Here is a 19,097-nt window from a genome sequence, read left to right on the forward strand (position 1 = left end):
TAAACCATGACGATATGTTAGAAATCTGCAATTTCTTTTCATATTTGTGATGTACAAAACCAATCCCTAAATAAATTTTCTTTACCTTTTTGCAATAATGAAACTAAAAGTACAACTAATAACACATTAGGTTATTTTAGATTACATGTAATGTCATTGTTGGTCAAAGCGGAGTTTTTGGGTATTTGAGTATTCAATTTTGAGTCTCCAAGCACACCATGTGCGTATGGCATGTATAAATTTTGTCCAATTCTTTGTTTGTTGTATTTTATATTGATTTGATTTTACGCTATAATTATTTAGATATATATTTTTATTTTTATTGTAAATGTGTATATTTAATTTGTAATAATAACACTTTAAAAAAAATATATAGGCATAATCTTTTATTTTTATTATTTCAATCAATTTCATATTTTTTTCAAATAAAATTCAAGACTAAATAAAAATAAAAATCTTCTAGATGCCATATTTTAAAAATATAAATATAAATATATTATGATTTTAAATATAAATTATAAACTATAATTAGAGATGTAATCACTTTTCATGAACTATTATAATTATGATTAATATAATAAATTTATTAATATATATAAATTGTAATGAAAACAAGAGTGATCATTATTTATCATAATTTTAAGAAAAATGAGATTAAAAAATATTAATTTTTTTCATAAAAGTATAATTTAATAAACTGTGTTTCTAAGTAAACACAAAAATCATAAATGATAGAAATTGAACCTATAAATATTATTCTTTAAAATAATTTTATAAAAGGTGTATATTTTAAAAAGTAAAAATGGATCCAAAAGTAAAAATTGTGAGACTCAGAATCCGAAATGGGTAATGATAAAACCACCAGAAAGGGCCCCAACAGCACCCAAGACCCACCCCACCGGCTCGAACTGTGCTTCATTATTGTTCACTAATACCTTGCGTGCACTCCTCACGCACGCACGCACGCACGCACGCACGTATCAAACCTTTAATCACTCTCTCTCTTTTTTCTTGCTTTTGTTTTTTAATCTTTAATTTTCTTTAATATAATTTTTATTATTTTTGGTGTGACAATCTAATTTTCTTTATAAATAATCTTAATCGTAGCTTCCTTGCTTTACATAAATTTCCATCGTTTGACTCTAAAACTCCATTTTCCCAGTGTTTCTCATTCTCAAGCTGCTTAAGGATTGAAGCAATTTGAATTTGGTTCTTTTGTTTTATCGATTTGGGATTTTGGGTTTTTTTCTTTGTTCATCCTTTTCCCCGCTTTGTTCATGGCTGTAAGTTATCTCATGCTCTTCGTTTTTCTTTTAAAGTTTATTTGCTTTAATCTTTTCCTTCTTTTAGTAAGCGTTTGATTTTCTTGCTGGGTTTTTTTCCTTTTCTTTTTCACCCATTTGTTTTTTCTGCTATTTTTATATAGCTTTGGATAGTTTATTTTTATAAATTTCTCTTATTGGGTTCGATGAAATATTGAATTTTTGAATACTGGAAGAAACGCTAATTAGATCCAATCTTAAAGGTTTAGAAAGCTCATATCTTATCTCAACAGCTACAGTTATCAACAGAATGAACTATTTTACTTGTTCACTATCGTCGTCTTCTTCTTTTATTATTATTATTATTCTTTACATTCGTTTAATACTATGATTTTCACTTAGATATTATGTTATATGATGTTAAAATAATGAATATGTTTGGCCATTGCAGGGTTCTTGAATAGGTTGTTTTAGAAGAAAAAGGGAAGTGTGGCGATTTTCATTGAAGAAAGAACAGTATGCGGTGGTGGTTGAGTCTTTCCGTAGATGTGTTTCGAAAAGTTGTCTCTTTGAACTTATATTGTAGAGTGATTCTGTAATTGCATAATCTAGATTAGCAAGAACCCTATTTTTGTACTCCGTTTCTTTTTATTATTCTTCCATGGGATCCACCTTTTTCGTTGTTGTTCCGTGTTATGTTCGACAGATTAGTTGAAAACCTTCAAACCCTTTCTCAAATTCCTAAATCTAGAGTTAGTCTTTTGATTTTGGTAGGGATAGTTTTTGTAGTGACATTTGAGTTTTTGATTGCCCTGGATTGTGGATTTTTGCCGATTTTAAACACGTTGTCATCCGGAAGATATCTAGTTTTCTGTCATATTGAAGGGTTGGAACGTAGTTATGGTGTGCCAAGCAGCTGGCCAAACAAGATTCCGGGCATTGAAGTACGAAAATGGTATTGCAGGGAGTGCCACCATTGTAGTTAGAGTCATTGCATGCTTTCAACCTCTTCAGGATTGCCAGGTTCGATTTTTGTTCGTTACTTGTCCTTGTATTCATGAAAGAACTATATACACTAACGTAGTTAAGTTATTTTACAGTTATTTTCTTAATGCATGAGATCTCTTGTCCTTTGTGTTATTGGTGATTGGAAAGAATGTTTGTGCAAAGCTTTTACTGAATTCCCTTTATTGGGTTTTTGCCAGGCTGAATATTTCCGTCATTTGCTTAAGCCCGTTACGTAGATTAGTTTTACGTTCCCGCATTCAAGTTAAGCTGGAGTTTTTAGTTTTTTCGCTTGTTTTTGAGAGAAACTTCAAGTAAACAGCTATTTCTACTGCTACAGCATTTGAATTCTGGTACGAATTGCTTGTACTTGGTTTAGGAATATCTACTTTTTATTCTCTGGAATACACTTTTTCAAGTTGATTTGATGTTTTTGTAGGCAATTGTTCTGGTTAGATGGGAGAAGGCCGTGGATCCTGGTTTCCTTTGGCTTGGCAATCACACAACATGAATCTTTTGGCCGCTCCACCTCCTTTGGGGCAGCAAAATGCTAATCCTCTATTCATAAACTCTGGCACTAAGATGGTCTCCACCAGGGGGACTTTGCCGGTTTATGGATATCATGATTTACCTCACTTGCGGATTGGCCAAGTTAATGAACCCCAGGGCTGGTTTCACTGTTCACCACGCTTTCAACAGGTCTTTGCACCTTCTTCAAACACTTTTTTGAAAGAGCAACTCCCAGCTAACCCTTATGAGAATCTTACGGAAAACATTGTCCCAAAGGCAGGATCTTGGTGTCCTCAGAAGAGATTCCTTGTTTTTGACAAATCTGGTGGTCAAACTACCCTGATCTTTAGTTCTGCTTTTGGGACTCCTATCAAGTGCAGTTCTTTGGGTCCCAATTTGCCTTTTGGTTGTAACTTGAATAAGGAGGATCCCATGGCTACAGTGAACCCGAATCTTCACCCTGGACCAATATCTAAAGATGTATTTGATGACAATGAGACTAATGTGCAAAGTGAAATGCATGAGGACACTGAAGAACTCAATGCTCTGCTTTATTCCGATGATGATAGTGATTATACCGAGGATGAAGAAGTGACAAGCACGGGTCACTCTCCTAGCACAATGACAGCTCACTGTGAGCAATTTGAGGGAGGTGCTGAAGGGGTTGCTAGCTCGAGTGGTCTAACCAAAAAGCGAAAACTGCTCGATGGCAGTAATGATTATACGCCATTGCTTATGGATAATACTAGTTCGTTGAATCATTGCAGATGTTCCGAGCAGGAGGATGATGCAGATTCCTGTTTTGCCAATGGCCAAAATCTAAGATCCGATGGTATGCATTTATCTTCAGGCAACAAGAGAATGAGAATTGATAAAATTCGTGAGACTGTGAGTGTATTACAAAGCTTAATTCCTGGTGTAGCGGGCAAGGATGCAATCGTGGTTCTTGACGAAGCCATTGATTACTTAAAATCCCTGAAACGCAAAGCAGAAACCTTGGGACTTAGTACTCCATGAGTTGCCACTATTCATATTAGTAGTGTTAGTTATAACATCTGTCATTATTAGTCATTGTTAACGGAGGGAACTAAATAAATGAAGTTTACGCAGTCGTGGTTGGAGTTGCATGCATTACACATAATCCAGAGATGAATATACGAAGATAGTGGAGAGGGAACTCAAACCCCATTGTCTATTTCATGAATGATTTGAGCTGGAAACCATTACTTTTGGTTTGAAATCTCTCAAAATCTGTAGAAAGCAGGATAGTGAAGGATTGTGAATGATTAGTCTTGGGGTTTAGAGAAAGCAGCAGCACTCACCTGGGTGAGAAGATTGGGTTGTTGAAGAGGGGACCCTCATAAAGGGTGGGCTAAATGCACGCCTCTTAGATGGTTTGGGTCCCAATAATCACTTTGTTCACCCTTTATTGTAGTGATTGTCAAGTTTTAATCCTTGTGGCTTTCCCTTTTTCTTTGATGTAGAAAACTGCACGAGCCAATCTCCCATTTCATCATCCAACTTCTTGTCTGATGGGGCCCCTAGATATTGTGAGTTGTGTTGCTTCGGCTTTTGAACATGGGTATGAAAATATGATCTTGAAAGAGCCCTTTGATAAATCTAAACATGCTCATGTTCAACATATACGGATGCAGCTGAGTACGGAGTAACTTTCATGGATTACGTGTATTTGTTGTTGTGGTATGGTGCGCGTATCATATGGGTGCTGTTCAACTTTGAGATCGTAAATTGTAATGCTTGGATGGGTTAAGCAATGGTTGGATGTAATATAAATTTATAAAAAGGTGTGGTGTGATGTTATCAATTTATTTTGTCTTTAAACCTATGTAATTGCGTTGCATGCCCGCATCTATGCATGGGACAAGGATTGTGTTAAGGCCGAGACTCTTGGCTTAGGTCCTTGCAACGCCCCTCCCCTCTGAAATAGTGCGAACATTTCCCGTTTGATTCCAGTTTAATCTACGCATTTTTAGTACAATGATAATTTAAAATGTAAACTATTTTTGAAGTAAATGAATATCTGATCAACAGACCACAACTTGAGATTTATATACATGTTAACACAGTAAAAGAATTATGGCTCCATTATAATGGAAAGAGAGGCCAATTCTGGACAAACCAAGACAAGACAGCCTCTGCTTCGCGAATCATCATTCCGCCAAACATCTGAGCTTCGATCATCTCTTAAAGCTTCAATAAACCTTCTTCACTCACTACAATTACAGCACGTTTGGTTCGCTGTATTGGATTAGAGGTGTATTGGATTAGAGGTGTAATGGAATAGAGGTGTAATGGAAAAGCTGTGTAATAGCAAATCAACTGTTTGGTTGAATGTAATGGAATAGAGGCGTAATAGTAATCCTGTGTTTGGTTGAGTGTAATAGAGGTGTAATAGCATAATGAAAAAACTAAAATGACTAGAATACCCTTAGCAGAAATTTGTTTTGGTAAATTATTATTGTTATTGTTATTTAAATTTTAATAAGATTATTATTATCAATAATAAATAATTTAATCATATTTAAACATAATTATTATTAAATATATTTTAATTAAAATATATAATTTAATAAAATTCTTAAAAATTAAAGACTTTTTGACACTTGCGAAGGGTTGCAAATCTGGTTTTTACTGCTGCTTGTTCTCTTAAGATGATTAATGCCATGTAGCCTGCATAATAATCAGTTTACTGTTGAATCGAAAAACCAAAGCTTTTACCCGTTTGATTCCCAATTTTTTTAGCCCAAGGAAAACTAGCTTATGTTTGCAAGAGAGATCTCAACGGCCGAAACACAGGTCAAGCAAAACACCAAACTCATATTTCATGCCATAGTATAATCAAAAGATATTGGGAAAACCAAATACAAAGCCTCAGACGCCATAAGAATTAATAAAGAACAAAACCAGATTTAGTTCATCACAACATGAAATGTCAAACACTTGCATGGAGTTTTTTTTTCTTTACACGAAAGTAGTATCATCACCCTGTTCGTATTCTATCCAACAGATCAACACTTTTGCGAGCTCTTTCCAACTGATGGTCAACGTTTTTCCGGGACTTCTCATGGCAATCCACACTCCTTCGAGACTTTTCCAATTGATTGAAAGAGATTCTTAGCTTTTCTAGCTTATCCAAATTATTAGACTGGTTTTTCAACTTCTCAGGCCTGTCAGTGCTCTTCCTTGGTTTCTCCCTTCGATCAGTACTCTTACTTTAAACCTCAAATGCATCAGTACTTTTCCGAGACTGCTCAAATTGGTCTGTGCTTCTCCTAGAACTGTACCTTTGAGAAGGAGATTTCTCAACAGTTGATATGAACTTCTTGAGATGTCTTATATACTCAGGGTACTGCTCTAAATCACAGTGGTTCCCTCCTTTAAGCCATAGAGGTTCATACTTCTCTTTGCATAGTTCCCAGAGTTGCTTTCCATGGGAGCAATCAACAACTTCATCCGAAGTTCCCTACACATTGATATAAACAGACTGGTCTCAAAAGCCATAACTGGTGGCCTATGAAATCATTTTCACCTTCTATGAGGTAATTTGCAAACAATATTCTATGTGGTAGTCATTTACTAGTTCAATAAATGAAGACAAATACAAAGGAAACATTGACAGTCAAATCTTATAAACTATACTGACACAGGTATGAGAATATGTCTCTCTCTCTATATATGGAAAAGCAATATAGCACACGTACTCGTATTGGATTTACTCTGGAGTTTGAGTAAAATAGATCAAATATTTTTATGCACTATGAAAGTATAAGGAAGCCAACAAATTGAAAATTTTGATCATAATCCGGAATCATGCATTAAATTGAATATAAGGATGAGGATAACTAACCTTAAATACAACCTACAGAAGATTTACTTGACTAAGCAAAAGGAGCCAAGAAAACTAAATTTCAGCGCACTGTCTAATGGAATTATCCATATATGGCAGAGATGCAGAAAATTTTCAACAATGTCAACTTAAGGCAAGGTTTCCAAACCAAAATTCAGGCATAGTAATCTGGGTTAGCCATCAATGGGGTCCATACAGACCATTCTTTTCACTTCAAGATACTGCTCAACAATCCTCCCTAGATATGGATAATCTGTCCTAACAGTAGCCAATTTATTTGTCCTCATAAAAGTAAATTAACAGAGATTGATATTTTTAATTCTTTCTAGGTAGCAAAACAAGGGTGTGGAATCTTCATCGTTTCCTATAGTTATTTGTTGACTATCTAAAGAATAAACTAATAACAAAATGATGGTAAATCATAAAGAAAACAATGGTTCAATCATGATCCTCTTACTTCTTAATTTACACCTCAGTAGAGAAGATGAAAGGGTGTTTAAGTTGCAAGAACTCTTAATTCTATGGACTCCAATTAATTTACTTTGTCCGGAATGCCAATCCTCCAAAACTTGCAATTATTTACCCATTGCCAAGACAGCTATCTTTTTGTTTGTACTTGAGACACTGCATGGGCCAAAGTTCAATGCAGATCTATATTTTGTCAGACTTGACTGAAAGAATTGGACCTTCAAGAGAAACACCGTAGCACTAAACATGACAAAATCAATGATCAGATATGACTTTATGTGAATCAAAACTGTAGAAAGGTCTACAAAATTCATTGATAGCCCCCCGCACTCCCCCCCCCCGCGCCAATATTTTCATTCAGGCTGCAGGCCAAAAGCTCTAATCATCAATTCATCATCCAATGAAAGTGGATCCAGGGAACTTTGGGTAAGAACAGATAAGTTATTACAACAAACATATCAAAGGAAAATGTAGGGGAAAAAATTAAAATTCAAGATATCATATGAAGAAAATGTTGAGTGTTGCTTTAGTATGTCATCTTTCAATAATGGGGGTATCCTTTCAAGTTTCAACCTAAAAAAGTTCAAAAGTAATTTTGGACTTTGAAGAAATAAAAGAAAAATGAGAATTCTTTAAGTTCCATTATAATTATGAAGAATTCAATGTAAAAAAGATAAGAACAATATAAGTAACATAATGGCTCAAACATAAAGAGATATGTTTGCATGTGGTAGGCTTATGAAATTTATAATATATGAAGTCTTATAGATTGTCAGGATTACAGATACTTACATGAATGATAAGAACCGGACAATTGACAAGTGGAATTTTATCAATATTCTGCAAACAAACAGCCCAAAAAAGAACACATTATTTTTGCAATATTCACATAAATAAATCCTTATTAGCAGAATAATCTGGAGAAGCAAACTTATACAGCTTTCTGTTACCTTATAAATGTCAAACCAATATGTACGCTTTACAGGATACATTACTCTTAAACCAGAAAGTATGGGACTGTGCAAAACAACAGCTCTTAACCGAGGCAGTCGAGCTGCTAGATCCAAAGTGGGGCCACTACCAACAGATTAACCATAGAGGATGATATCTTCCTGTTTTGTACCATAGCTCTCTTCAAGACATTTATATGCAGCTTCAATATCTGCATATGTGCTCTGCTCACTTGGCTGTAAAAAGATAAAAGTAAGAAAGAGCTTTATATAATCCTATCACCTTAGAGATAATAACCATATCTTTTACAGAGAGATAACTTTAATTTTCCTTTCCTTTCAAAACAATATGTTTATTTTATATACCTTTCCAGAAGATTGTCCGTATCCAGAATAGTCATAGCTGCAGAATATCACAGAAAATCTATTAGAAACCTATACACCATTAGTTTATTTAAGGAGTAGCTAAACTGAAGTTTCTTCAACGGATAAGAAACATGCACAAAAAGGTCATTCCAAGACATCAATCATAATTCCTAGAGGTATGAACAAACAAATCCATCATTTTTCCCTTTGGCATGGTGATAGCTTCTTGCACCAGACGGTAAAATATTCACTTAAGGCTAAATGAAAATGATGAAACCTTAATTGCTAGCCAATGAAGACCAATTTACCAGGTTAAACTAGCAATTCTTGGTTATCCAGATTCTTTACTTTTTTACAAAAGTAAATGTACTCAACACATATTCAGATATGGTATTGGCATACAGTCCTTGAAAAAAACATAGAAAAATTTAAGCATAATCGTTGTAACATAGTGGCAATGTAATGGTAATTAACTATAAAGTATCAAGATGAACAAGACTAACAGCAAGATCTAATCCGTCTGATTTCATCTAAGCTAACATAAAAGCAATGCAAACCCATAAACTGATTTCCATGTTTAATATCTAGCAACATCATCTCCCAGAAGAAGATCGTTCAGCTCCTTTCCAAATTAAATCACACTGTTAAAGGAACCAAATAGCCAATAAAGTTTGCATACCACCAAACATATCTAAATTTTCCATCTAATATCACCCACTCAAAGCTCCTTTCACATAGAAATCTCCATTTCTAGTCGATTCAATGAATTCAAGAACTAAATGGGAGTTTTGGTGTGCGGCGCAGATAGGGTTGGGAGGAAATGGGGAAGAGAAATTAGTCACCGAGACGAGAAGAAATGATAAGGACAGATAATCAACGGAAGCAGTGGGAAATGGGAGGAGAAATTTCGAGGACAGCAGAGGAGAGGGTCGGGTAGGGAGGGAGGGTAAAACAGAGAGATGGGGAGGGAAGCCAGACGCAATAGCTATTACAGCGAATTGGGAAGGGATTAGAAAACACGGCAATTTGGGGATTAGGGGCGTAATGTAATACGCGCGTAATACCTATTACAACGAACCAAACGCCGGAATAGGGGCGTAATGTAATACAAGCGTAATCGGGGTGTAATGGATTGGGTAATACACTGAACCAAACGCTCTCTTAGTCTTAAAAACTGTTAGGCTGTGAAATTACTTAAATACCCTTACTTTATAAGAGTATTTTTATATTTGAAGTAGTATTTTTATATTTTCATACTTCAAATAAAACAAATGAAAAACATTATTATTTGAAAATCAATCATAAGACGAACACATTTATATAAAAAAAAACCTTTACTAATCCACTAATAATCATTAATTGATATATTTTTATAAATATATTTTTTAATATAAAATATTTTTATTCACTTATAAGTCAAATTGTAAATTCTATAATTTTTGAAGTATCTATTGCAAGATTGCCAGCTAAAATTTATAATGAACCTGATAAAAACATATATATTTTAAATTATATTTTTCAACAAGACAAAAGTATTATAATGGGTTGCTGATATAACATTAACGAAAAATGGAGCTTGATCCAATTGGGTGAAGGAGAAGCCACCCTTGGGCTGAATAAATAGGCCGACTCCATAGTTCATAACCATGTTTTTGTAATTCTGACCAAATCAATCCAACTCCAAATTTGAACCTACCTGTGACAAGTTTCAACCATGGATTGCCGAAACTTGAAGTAAGTTATTTTATATTTACATAATGTGTAATATATTAATAATTTGCATTATATAGATGGAAAATTATATGGTAGTCTTTTAATGATAAGTAGGATTGAGAAACTCACATGTGATTATAGGATATAGTAACAATTAGGAAAAAAAAACTTCAATATATTAAAGGCTTATATTTTTAAAAAAAAGCTTTTATAAAATAATTAAGTTTTTAAACGAAAATTACACTTAATTAAATTTTTAATTAAAAATTAACAATTAATTAAGGCCTTGAAATAAAGTTTTTCGTTGAAACCATTACGGGTTGTTAAATGATGGCATGGTGTATTGATTAATTTATTAATTATTTTTACAATGATTTGATTGGTTTTTTTAAATATTTTACAATGATTTTTTAGTTTTTAAGCCTAAAAATTATTAAAATATTAAATTTATAAATATTCTAAATATTATTACATTATTATGAATAAATGAAAATGCTATTAAAATATTATAAAAAATATTAAATGATAAAAATGTTAAAAGTTATTTAAAAATTTATAAAATTGGTTATTTTTAATTTAAAAATATATTTTTTATAATTTTCTAAAAATTGTTATAATATTATAATAATTTCTAATCATTTAAAAATTAACTCTTTAATATTTTTTTAAAAAAATCTATATTTTTATTTAAAATATAGAAAATTGTAGAAAAATTATTAAGTATTATAAAAAAATTTAAAAATAACTACTCAAATTTGTTTTCCTTGACACACCTTATCAACCTCCCTCACATAACCTCTTGTCAACTAGGGGTGTGCAAAATTCGATTAACCGACCGAATTCGGTTAATCTGTCGGTTAACCGAATTAATTCTGTTGGGAATCGGTTAAATTTTTTTTGAGTTTTCGGTTAACAGTTAATTCGGTTCGAAACCGGTCGGTTAACCGAAAAAATTCGGTTAACCGAAAAAAATTAATAAAAAATTTATAATATATAATTAGCCCACTATTCACACAAACCCAATCCAACATAAACCCAAATACCCAATCTAATATATATTAACCCAAATACCCAACCCAACCCAATTACCCAACCCAATCATAAAAATTACAAATAATTTACTAAATAAAAACTAAAAATAAAAATAAAAATCTAAAACTAAAAATAAAAATAAAAATAAAAATAAAAATCTAAAACTAAAAATAAAAATAAAAATAAAAAACATATAATTTTATACAAATAATTCGGTTAATTCAGTTAATTCGATTAATTTGGGTAATTCAGGTAATTCGGTTAATTCAATTAATTTTATACTTATTTTAACCAAAAATTAAAAAAATATATAATTTTCGGTTAATTCGGTTAACCGACCGAATTAACTGAAAAATTTTCGGTTTGGTTAATTTTTTTGAAAAAATTTCCGTTCGATTAACGATTAAAAATTTTGAAAGGTTAGTTAATTCGGTTAATGTTATTTCGGGTCGATTAACCGGTCGGTTAACTAATTGAACACCCCTATTTTCAACCAAAATCATTTTTCATCACTCGCCTTAAGCCACCAACAAATTCACTGTCACTCAAACCTTCACTCGATACCTATAGAAGCTCAACCACTATCACACTTCAAGTTCCTCATTTTATTATTATCTAAATCAAAGATTTCAAACCTTCAAAATAACAATTTTTTATATTTTAAATAAATTTTATAACTTTTTAATAATTTTTGTATTATTTTCTATAACCTTTTTAGAGTGTTTTTTTATCATTTTTAATAAATTTTATATGTTATCTATTTTTTATAATATTTTAATAACTTGTCATATTTTCATTTTATTTTAATAATATTTATAATTTTTTCTATACTTTTATACAATTTTTATAGTTTTTAATGTTCCTATTTTTTATAATTTTTAGTTTAAATGTCGAAAAAACTCTCGTAAAATAATTTAAAAAAGCAATTAAGCCATCATAAAATAATTTTCATCATTGTATTGGTTTATATTTTTTACAATTTTTAGAAAGATTAAATAAAAAACTATTATTTTGGGGCTAAACTATAATTGTACCATGCATTAATATATAAATTTATAAAATTCAAGGGGCCCTAATTCAAATGCCACGTCAATACTTAATGAGCCTTCAGGAGTTTTGACTTGAATCTATATTTCAAGTGTTCAATTGATTGCTAACTTTAGGTAATTGAGTGTAATTTTCAATTAAGGGCTTAATTTATTTTTTAAAATTATTATATGAGTTTCTTTTTTTTTTGGTGAATTACAATAACACATCAAAGCCCAAACAACCAATGCGACTGGGGCGACCCGAACCTAGGCCACACCTAGAGTGGTGAACACACTTGACCATTAGGCCATCACATGAGGTTCATTATATGAGTTCTTTTAGCTTATATAAAAAGAACGAAGCACATGACAATATTTTAACTCCACTAGTGGAGATAAAAAAAATGCTCTATCAATTAAGAACGAAGCCAATAATTTTGTTTTAGGGGGTAAGATAATATGATATGATTGACCGCCCATGTGCGTGCGCATTAAAACAAACAGTTCTAAAAAACCATTTTTTTGAAGAGCGGGTTTTAACTGCAAGCGGATAGTGTCAGTTATAATATTTATAGTGTCCGATGGAACACCAAAGTATTCTAAGGGGTTGAAACCAAAGGATTGCTAAGTGCGTAAATGTCTTTATCAAGTCAAATACAAGTTAAGCAATTACTAATATAATCGAGTCGAAAATTATTAGTGCAAATCCAAATAAAATGGTTTATAAAATAAAATTAAACTATTAATTAAACTAACTAAGCTAAGTTTTCTTCTTTATGTTTTAGATAATGAAAATGATTAAACAATGGTCGATTGATTAGTTGAGATACTGAGTGTATTGGTTGCCACTCTTAGTTAGGAATCTCCTCTCGATCTCATCCTAGACTAAAAGATACCGCCTAATATTACCTCTTGATCTCACTCTTAGTTAGGGGGTAAGATAATATTACATAATTAAGTGAGGCCAAAGCAAAAAAAAAAATCATTAAAAAGACCTAAAATAATTTATTATTTCTTCGTAGGGTTAAATTTTTATTTAATTAAAGGTTAAAATTATTTAAATTGTGTGAAACCCCACATCCAACCATCGCTCAATCCGAATATGTGATGTAACATTACGTTACCAAAGCAATTTAGACTATTTTATTACATAATCATAAAATTTAAATCATAATTATCATTCAAACCAATTTAACCATAAATTATATTCATAATTATACATTCATAATGTTTAAGTTTCAAATTCATAATTTTATAGAGTTAGGACTTGAATTCAAACTTAAATATCAAGTTGCAATGTTATGCCTCGAGACAACAAACTTCTTTCTCGAGACAGACCTCAATTTATTTAAGGTATTTTTTGTTCAAAGTTAAATTGTCTCGAGACATTGAAAATTGTGTCTCGAGACTGAGTCTCTAGACCAACTTCCCATGTTTCCTTATTTTATCTTCAATGTTTGAATGCCTGGAGATATCTCGAGACAAAAGGTTCTTGTTTCGAGACCTGGAATAGGGCAAAACTTAATCAGCTTCGCTGTTTCCTTGTCTCAAGACGAAGGGCACATTATCTTGAGACCTAATTGAAATTGTCTTAAGACTATTTAGATAATATCTCGAGATATTAAACATTCAGATAAACAATAAGGTAAATTTTATTTTTGTGGTCTCGAGACATGTTCATGCAGTCTCAAGACTCAATGGCAAAATGACCTAAAATGCACATTTTCAAGTGAACAAAATATACCTTAAGCATACCTATACTTTACCTTAATGTAGGATCATCAATTTAACACATACAAACACAATTAAACATTATTAAATCATAACCATCAATGCATCATTATCTAACCAACTAATTCACATGTTCAAACACATATAATCTAGCATAATTATCTACTAATTCAAGGATGAAATTCACTTTTATAACTCTTTTAGATCAATTACTAAATATATCAAAATGCAAACTCAACAGCAAGTCACAAATACCTTAGGTACATGCCATGTAACTCAAAACTCCTATATACATACAAAAGAGGTAATAAAGTGTGTTTTGAGTTGAGTTGTTAAGTTGGATGCTTGACCACTTTAAGTCTACGTCTACTCACATCCAAGGCTTGCACACAGAAACAAAAATAACCATACGCTAAGTATTAAATACTCAATAATGCTAATGTAATTTAAATTCAATATATATAATTCGATTAAGTAAATAAATAAACATAACATTAGCTTTATCACAAGTTCAACAATCACATCATTTCCCAACTTCCTCGTTCATTATATATTTCAATATTTCATACTTACATATTCTTATGTACTCAATAATTCAACATATCATTCAACGTTATTTTCATTACTTACTCATTTTAGCCTCCTAATAACCGGTGATTGTCATTAGGACGAATACTCACATCTATATAATGATTAAGTCCATAACTATCTAGGAATTTGGGCTATCTTATTCTGCCATTTCGAGTTGCCAAGTAATGATGGTTTTTAGTTTTTGTCTGGATTATTTTGTTCTACCATCACGAGTTGCCAACAACGATGGTTTTAATATTTGCTAATGACCTTCAAGGAATTAAAGCTAGTAATCTGTATATCAGTGATCCTATGGCATGCTAATTATATTTGGACTAAGTCTAACATCATTTAATGGGGCATAATCATTATTATCACTATTATAACATGATCATTAAAATATCAAGATCTCAATATAACATATATATAAATCACAATTCAAGCATTCAAGGTTGATTTAAGCAATCACAACATCAAATTCATCATTTTTCTAGTTTGGGAAAATATACGATTACCTCAAAAAGTACTTTATATTCAATTATAACGACTTACTAGACTGCAAACAAGTTATTGAGATTTAATTATTAAAATACAAATTGCAAAAGCTATTCGATGTTCGCATTTTCCTTTCCTTTCACCTTTGACGTTCCAACATCTTCTTTGATTACGTTTGATAATAAAATTACGAAAACATCGTTAATCAAACAATTCAACATGAATGTATTTAATTCAATTTAGTCCTTTACAAAATATTCAAAACATCCATATTGCATAATCTATCCAATTGAATTTAGATATGAATTAATAACTATAGTACAAGGACCTCTAGCTTCCCATTCATGCCATAAATTTCTAAAAGTTTTTAATTTATTCAATTTAATTCTTATTATACAACAATAATTAAAGTTTTCAAACCTGAATTTGAGCTTAAATCAACATCCTCTATCACATTTAACTTATTCTTATCATGATTTTATCTATTTTTTAATATGCATGAATTGAATCTTTCCTCAAGTTTCTTAACAATAGAAAGCCAAAGCTAAACTTACTAAATCACTAAATTAAGTAGTGGATCATTACTATCTATCATATTTTAATAAAATTTCAACAAAAAGTTTATGAAAATAACTCAGCTACACCCTTATTTGAAGAACCGCAAAAGAATGAGTGAATGAAAAGGTTCTTAGTTTCTTTTCACCACTACCATATTTTAATACAATAAACTTTATTTATTTAAATTATTATATTATGTCTAAATTTAAATAAATAAATATATATATATCCACTTGAGAAATCATTAATATTTATGGATGATAATGATGATGTCCCTCCATTAACATATTATCTTTATGATTTATTTATTCAAAAGTCCTTACCATAACATGCAACTAGTCCTTTAAATAAAAAATTAATAGCGATTCTACTTCTATGATTTAGTTTTTTTTATTATAATTATCAATCCATTCATGCTAATTTTATTAAATAATTTAATTTATCACTATAGTTGATGATATATGAATTTTCAATTCCAGAACTAATCATTTCGTTTTAACAATTTAACTCCAAAATCAAAATTTGTTAACACCATTAGAAAATGAATCGTTACAAATTAAATGTTTTCATTTTTGGAGAGCCTGAAAAGTAATTCATTCATTTGATCAAGAGGACCAAGGCTCCTATCTTCCCTTTCTTACTACTCCCCTGTTGTCGGTGGTTAAATACCAATGTTATATATTTTTATCTATACTATTATTTAAGCTTTTAACTGAGTTAGTGTTACCTTCAATCAGGTCATTAACTCAGTTATGAAAATTATGGAAATATCATTTTGTAATTAAAATGAGTTTTATTATTCAAAAGTACTTTAATCTTTCTATTTAAAAAATAAATAAAAAGATGCTTATAATGAGTTTAGACCCGAATCAATTGCATTAGTAAAACATTTAGTTTACCACTCAACTAAAGTTTTATTTTGATATATTTATACAATTATATATATATTTCACATTTTGTTATGCACATTTTAATTTTAAACACATATTTGTGTTATATATTTGTGGTTTCCACACACATATGTGTGTGATAGGATTTCTAGTATACACTATGTTTTTGTATCATATTCACATATTCATACCATAATTTTAAATTTAAACATAGTATCTATACTATTATTTAAACCCGTGATTGAGTTGGTGCCACGAGTCAACCGGGCACTAATTCAATTAGGGAAATTACAAAAATATTCTTCAATATTTAAAATAATTTATATTTTCCTAGGGTATTTTAGTCTTTTTATTTTTTAAAAAGCCACTAGATAATTTGCATGTGGTAGGATTAGAACTTTACCACTCAACTAATACTTTATCAAGAAATATTTTGTATATTTTAATTTTATCATGCACACTTTATTACCCCCATCAATTGTATATATAAATATATTATTAATGTTATTAATTGAGTTAGTGTCACAAATTAACTCGACATCAACTCAAGATTGATGATAACATTTTGATAAACAATTTTAGTGCATTTAATATTCTTAATATGATGTATTTACGTGTTTAAATTTTATTTTATTCACAATTTAATCTATTTTTTATTTTAATATTGCACATATTGTGTAATAGCCCATTTTTCAGTGGTACCGAAAACGGTGGTTTCAAAACCCCATTATTAAATGATCGAGTCCATAAATATTATTATTAATATTTACGAGTCTAATATAGTGTTATATTGAATTATAATCTGGTAATTTTGTTGATCAGTTAGCAATTAAAGTACAAGGACTGAATTGTAAAAACTGTAAAAATTAATCGCAATTGCTTTTTATTAGTTAAAAAGGCTTAAATGGTTTTATTCAAGGATTTAAGTGGCAAATAACCACTTTCTAAGAATAGTGGACGGTTGGGGCATTTATTTAAGTGAAAAATAATGTTAAAATTAAAATAAAAATTTGTTAAAACATTAGTAAAAGTTGTCATATTCATTTTTTCTTCTTTCATAGATTTTATGTTTTTGAGATTGTGGTTGCTCAATTTAACTAACCTAGGTACTATTTTGCAAAACTGTTAAAGTTCATAAAAGTCACCATTGTTGTTTCTTGAAGCTTTTGATGTTAAATGGTAGGATTTGAAGCTTAGATATGAAAAGGACTAATTTGTAAAATAAAAATTGTTAGTTTTGAACAAAGGGACTAAAATGCATAAAATTTGAAATTTGATATTATATTCTATAAATGTTTTTCTAGAGGGCTATAGAAGGATGAGATTGAAATCAGTTTCAAAATCGAAGCTTAAATTTGAAAGTTAGGACAATTTCAGTTTTAGAGGCTAAATTGAATAAAATGCAAAAATTCAGGAGATTTTTTGTAAAACAAAATCAAATTGGCATGTGCATAAAAAACTGTTATAAGGTATTTGAAATTGATATATTGAAATGAATTACCATATAGATCAAGATTTAAATCAATCGGTAGATAATTGAGGAAAAGAAAATTTGTGGATTAGTCCCCGACATTGCACTTATTGTCGTTTTGGTCTGGTAAGTTCATATGCTATATATATATATGCAAATGTAATGTATGTGTTTGAATTATGAATTTATATTGTGTGAATGTATTTTGGATTGTATACAGATTGGTACAAAAAGGTGAGAAATGGACTGAATTGTAATAAATTGATGGAAGTATTAAATGTGCCCGGTTGAATTTAAGAAAGGATAGGATATAATTGACATGCAAATAGGGTTGATTACGCGTTGTACTAGTTATGTAAAAGAGATGATACAATGTATACTGAGGTATGGAGAATTCACTGACTGTGCCAAATCTAACATTTATTGCGAATTATCAAGTTATGTCTCTACGGAGACCTTAGTGTGGTGGAGGGATGTACTGTTGTATGATATATGTGCCTACAGGTTTTGCACTTCGGTGCGCTAGTGTGGTGTAGTTACTGCTCTAATGAGTAATCTGGTTTGGTGTAGTTACCCGATATCCATATCTGTTCATTATAGTTCATCGGACTAATCGGTAAATGAAAAAGGGAAATGACAAAATGATGAAATGTATTGAGGTTGAAAATGTCTAATAGTGATTGGACTGCTGTAAATGATGTTTATATATATATTTAATGATTCTGATAGAATAGCACTGAATTGAATTATATTGTACATTTGAAATGTTATAAGACTTGCATTTGATGAACTCGCCTTATTGTTGTTAAATGTGAAAATAGGAAAATCGTATAGTTAGCTAATTTGTTACGTTAATTATGAATTGAGGTGAGTTTACTGTTTTAAAACCTATAAACTTACCAAGCATTCAAAATGCTTGCTCTGTTTTGTTTTCTGTTTCTGTGGTGGTCATTTTGCGGAACACGTCGATTGAATCACCTTAGAGCTCACTCTATCCAGCTTCTGATTTGGTAGATTTTTAAACATTCTGGATTAGTTTATGTGGCATGTATATAGGAAATGTTATATATAAGTGTATACCTTGAATGATGGTGTTTTGAATATCAAATGTGGCTTAACTTTGAATGGCTTTCTTTTATGTACTCAAGTGTGAATGATGGTAATGTTTTAAGCTTTAGTT

The 19,097-nt window shown here is 30.8% G+C and overlaps 1 protein-coding gene and 1 pseudogene across 2 annotated transcripts; one reads left to right on the top strand and one right to left on the bottom strand.

Moving 5' to 3' along the window:
• Positions 1-890: 890 nt before the first annotated feature.
• On the top strand, positions 891-4,750 carry LOC107957528 (transcription factor bHLH145). 2 transcript variants are annotated; one of them, XM_016893061.2, is made up of 4 exons: positions 891-1,283; positions 1,714-2,285; positions 2,468-2,620; positions 2,707-4,750. In XM_016893061.2, the coding sequence occupies exon 4, from the start codon at positions 2,724-2,726 to the stop codon at positions 3,792-3,794; it is 1,071 nt and encodes a 356-aa protein (XP_016748550.2). In that variant the 5' UTR covers positions 891-1,283; positions 1,714-2,285; positions 2,468-2,620; positions 2,707-2,723; the 3' UTR covers positions 3,795-4,750. The 2 variants fall into 2 exon arrangements, with proteins under 2 accessions (XP_016748550.2, XP_040968095.1); XM_041112161.1 differs by lacking the exon at positions 2,468-2,620 and having other exon boundaries at positions 1,032-1,283.
• An 845-nt stretch (positions 4,751-5,595) lies between these two features.
• Positions 5,596-10,145, bottom strand: LOC107960624 (alpha/beta hydrolase domain-containing protein 17A-like; annotated as a pseudogene).
• Positions 10,146-19,097: the final 8,952 nt, after the last annotated feature.

Source organism: Gossypium hirsutum, chromosome A05 (assembly GCF_007990345.1).
Source record: "Gossypium hirsutum isolate 1008001.06 chromosome A05, Gossypium_hirsutum_v2.1, whole genome shotgun sequence".
NCBI classification, from domain to species: Eukaryota; Viridiplantae; Streptophyta; class Magnoliopsida; order Malvales; family Malvaceae; genus Gossypium; species Gossypium hirsutum.

Coding starts and splice junctions, on each gene's coding strand:
- LOC107957528 (XM_016893061.2), top strand. CDS start 2,724: ATGGGAGAAGGCCGTGGATCCTGGTTTCCTTTGGCTTGGCAATCACAC.